This window comes from Glycine soja, chromosome 19 (genome assembly GCF_004193775.1).
Source record: "Glycine soja cultivar W05 chromosome 19, ASM419377v2, whole genome shotgun sequence".
Taxonomy (NCBI): Eukaryota; Viridiplantae; Streptophyta; class Magnoliopsida; order Fabales; family Fabaceae; genus Glycine; species Glycine soja.
Window position 1 is genome coordinate 20,254,847 of NC_041020.1, and position 1,753 is coordinate 20,256,599.

At 40.4% G+C, this 1,753-nt stretch overlaps 1 protein-coding gene across 1 annotated transcript; it reads left to right on the forward strand.

The window, feature by feature from the left end:
- Positions 1–217: 217 nt before the first annotated feature.
- Positions 218–1,534, forward strand: LOC114398640. Its single transcript, XM_028360818.1, has 2 exons — positions 218–866; positions 1,125–1,534. The coding sequence occupies exons 1-2, from the start codon at positions 218–220 to the stop codon at positions 1,532–1,534; spliced, it is 1,059 nt and encodes a 352-aa protein (XP_028216619.1).
- Positions 1,535–1,753: the final 219 nt, after the last annotated feature.

The window sequence follows — 1,753 nt, forward strand, 5'->3', positions numbered from 1 at the left end:
TCCATTCCGCTGCCATTCATCTTCCAAGAAGCAAAGGAATCCATTGATGAAGAAGATCCTAGGCCTACAAGCTCCAATGGAGCTTACATCAGTTGAGTGTTGGTGGGAGAACACTCGCCAATGCTTGGAGGATGAAGGTCAAGATGTGACTTGGGAAATCTTCAAGAGGGTGTTTCTGGAGAAATAGTTTCCTAAGGATGTTAGGAACAAGAAGGAGATGGTGTTCCTAGAGCTCAAGCAGGGAAACATGATTATGGCTAAATATGCAGCCAAGTTTGAGGAATTAGTGAGGTATTTTCCTCACTACCAAGGAAGAGATGGTGAAAGTTCAAAATGTGTGAAGTTTCTGAACGGCTTGCGGCCTGAGGTGAAGCAAGCTATGAACTATCAAGGTGTCTATCAGTTTACACTTTTGGTGAACATGTGTCGAATTTGGGATGAGGACTCCCGACACAGGGCGGCCTATTATAGGAGTACGGGCCTAATGAAAAATAAAAAGAATGGATCTAAAAATCTGGGAAAACCATATCCAACCCCTCCTAAGCAACATGGTATTCTCCCCCAAAATCAGAGGACTACTGTTATGGGGTTTGCTAGTGGTAGTGGTAGCAAACCCACTACTTTCCCAACCCAAATCATTTGTTTCAGGTGTGGTAAGCCAAGCCACATCTCCTCAAACTATACCAATAAGGATAGGATCTGCTTCAACTATAGGAAGAACGGGCATATTCAGAGAAATTTCCCATATCCCAAGAAGGAGCAGAATGGTGGGGTTCTAAATGACCAAACTGAACATTCAAAGGCCACGGGAAGGGTCTTTACTCTTAATGGTGTCGAAGCTTCGAAATCCAAAGATCTAATCCAAGGTAAATGTTTTATAAGTGGGATTCTCTTAATTGTGCTATTAGATTTTGGTGCGACCTATTCATTTATATCATATTCGTGTGTAGATAAACTTAAGCTTTTTGTGTCTTCTTTAAATAAAGATCTGGTGGTATAGACCCCAACTAGTTGTTATGTGTTAACTTCTAATGTGTGTTTGAATTGTCCTGTGGAAATTCCTGGTAGAACATTATTGATTGATCTGACTTGTTTGCCTTTGAGATAAATTGATGTAATTCTAGGTATGGACTCATTATCTTCCAACCATGTCTTGTTAAACTGTTTTGATAAAGCTCTTGTGTTTGATGATTCTAGAGTGAGTAAGGATAGGATGTTTATCTCTGCCAACCTAGTTATGACATCTTTAAAAGAAGATTCTCAAGTGTACATGATCTCATCTAACCTAGAAGTAGAGACAATGGTTTCCGTGGGTGACCTCTTTATTGTTAGAGAGTTTCCTGAAGTGTTCCTAGAGGATATATCTGGTTTATCACCTGAGAGAGAGATAGTGATTTCCATAGACCTGGTACTCGGTGCTGGACCCATATCCATAGCCCCTTATAGGATGTCTCCTATAAAGTTAGCCAAGCTTAAGAAACAGTTAGAGGAGTTGTTGGATAAGAAATTTGTGAGACCTAGTGTGTCTCCATGAGGAGTACCAGTGTTGTTAGTGAAGAAGAAAGATGAGACCATGAGGTTGTGTGTAGACTATCGTTAGGTGACGATTAAAAATAAGTACTATGTGTCTAGGATAGACGACCTTATGGACCAGCTAATAGGAGCTTGTGTGTTTAGCAAGATAGATCTTAGGTCAGGTTACCATCAGATCTGAGTGAAGTCTGAGGATATTCTAAAGACTGCTTTTAAGACC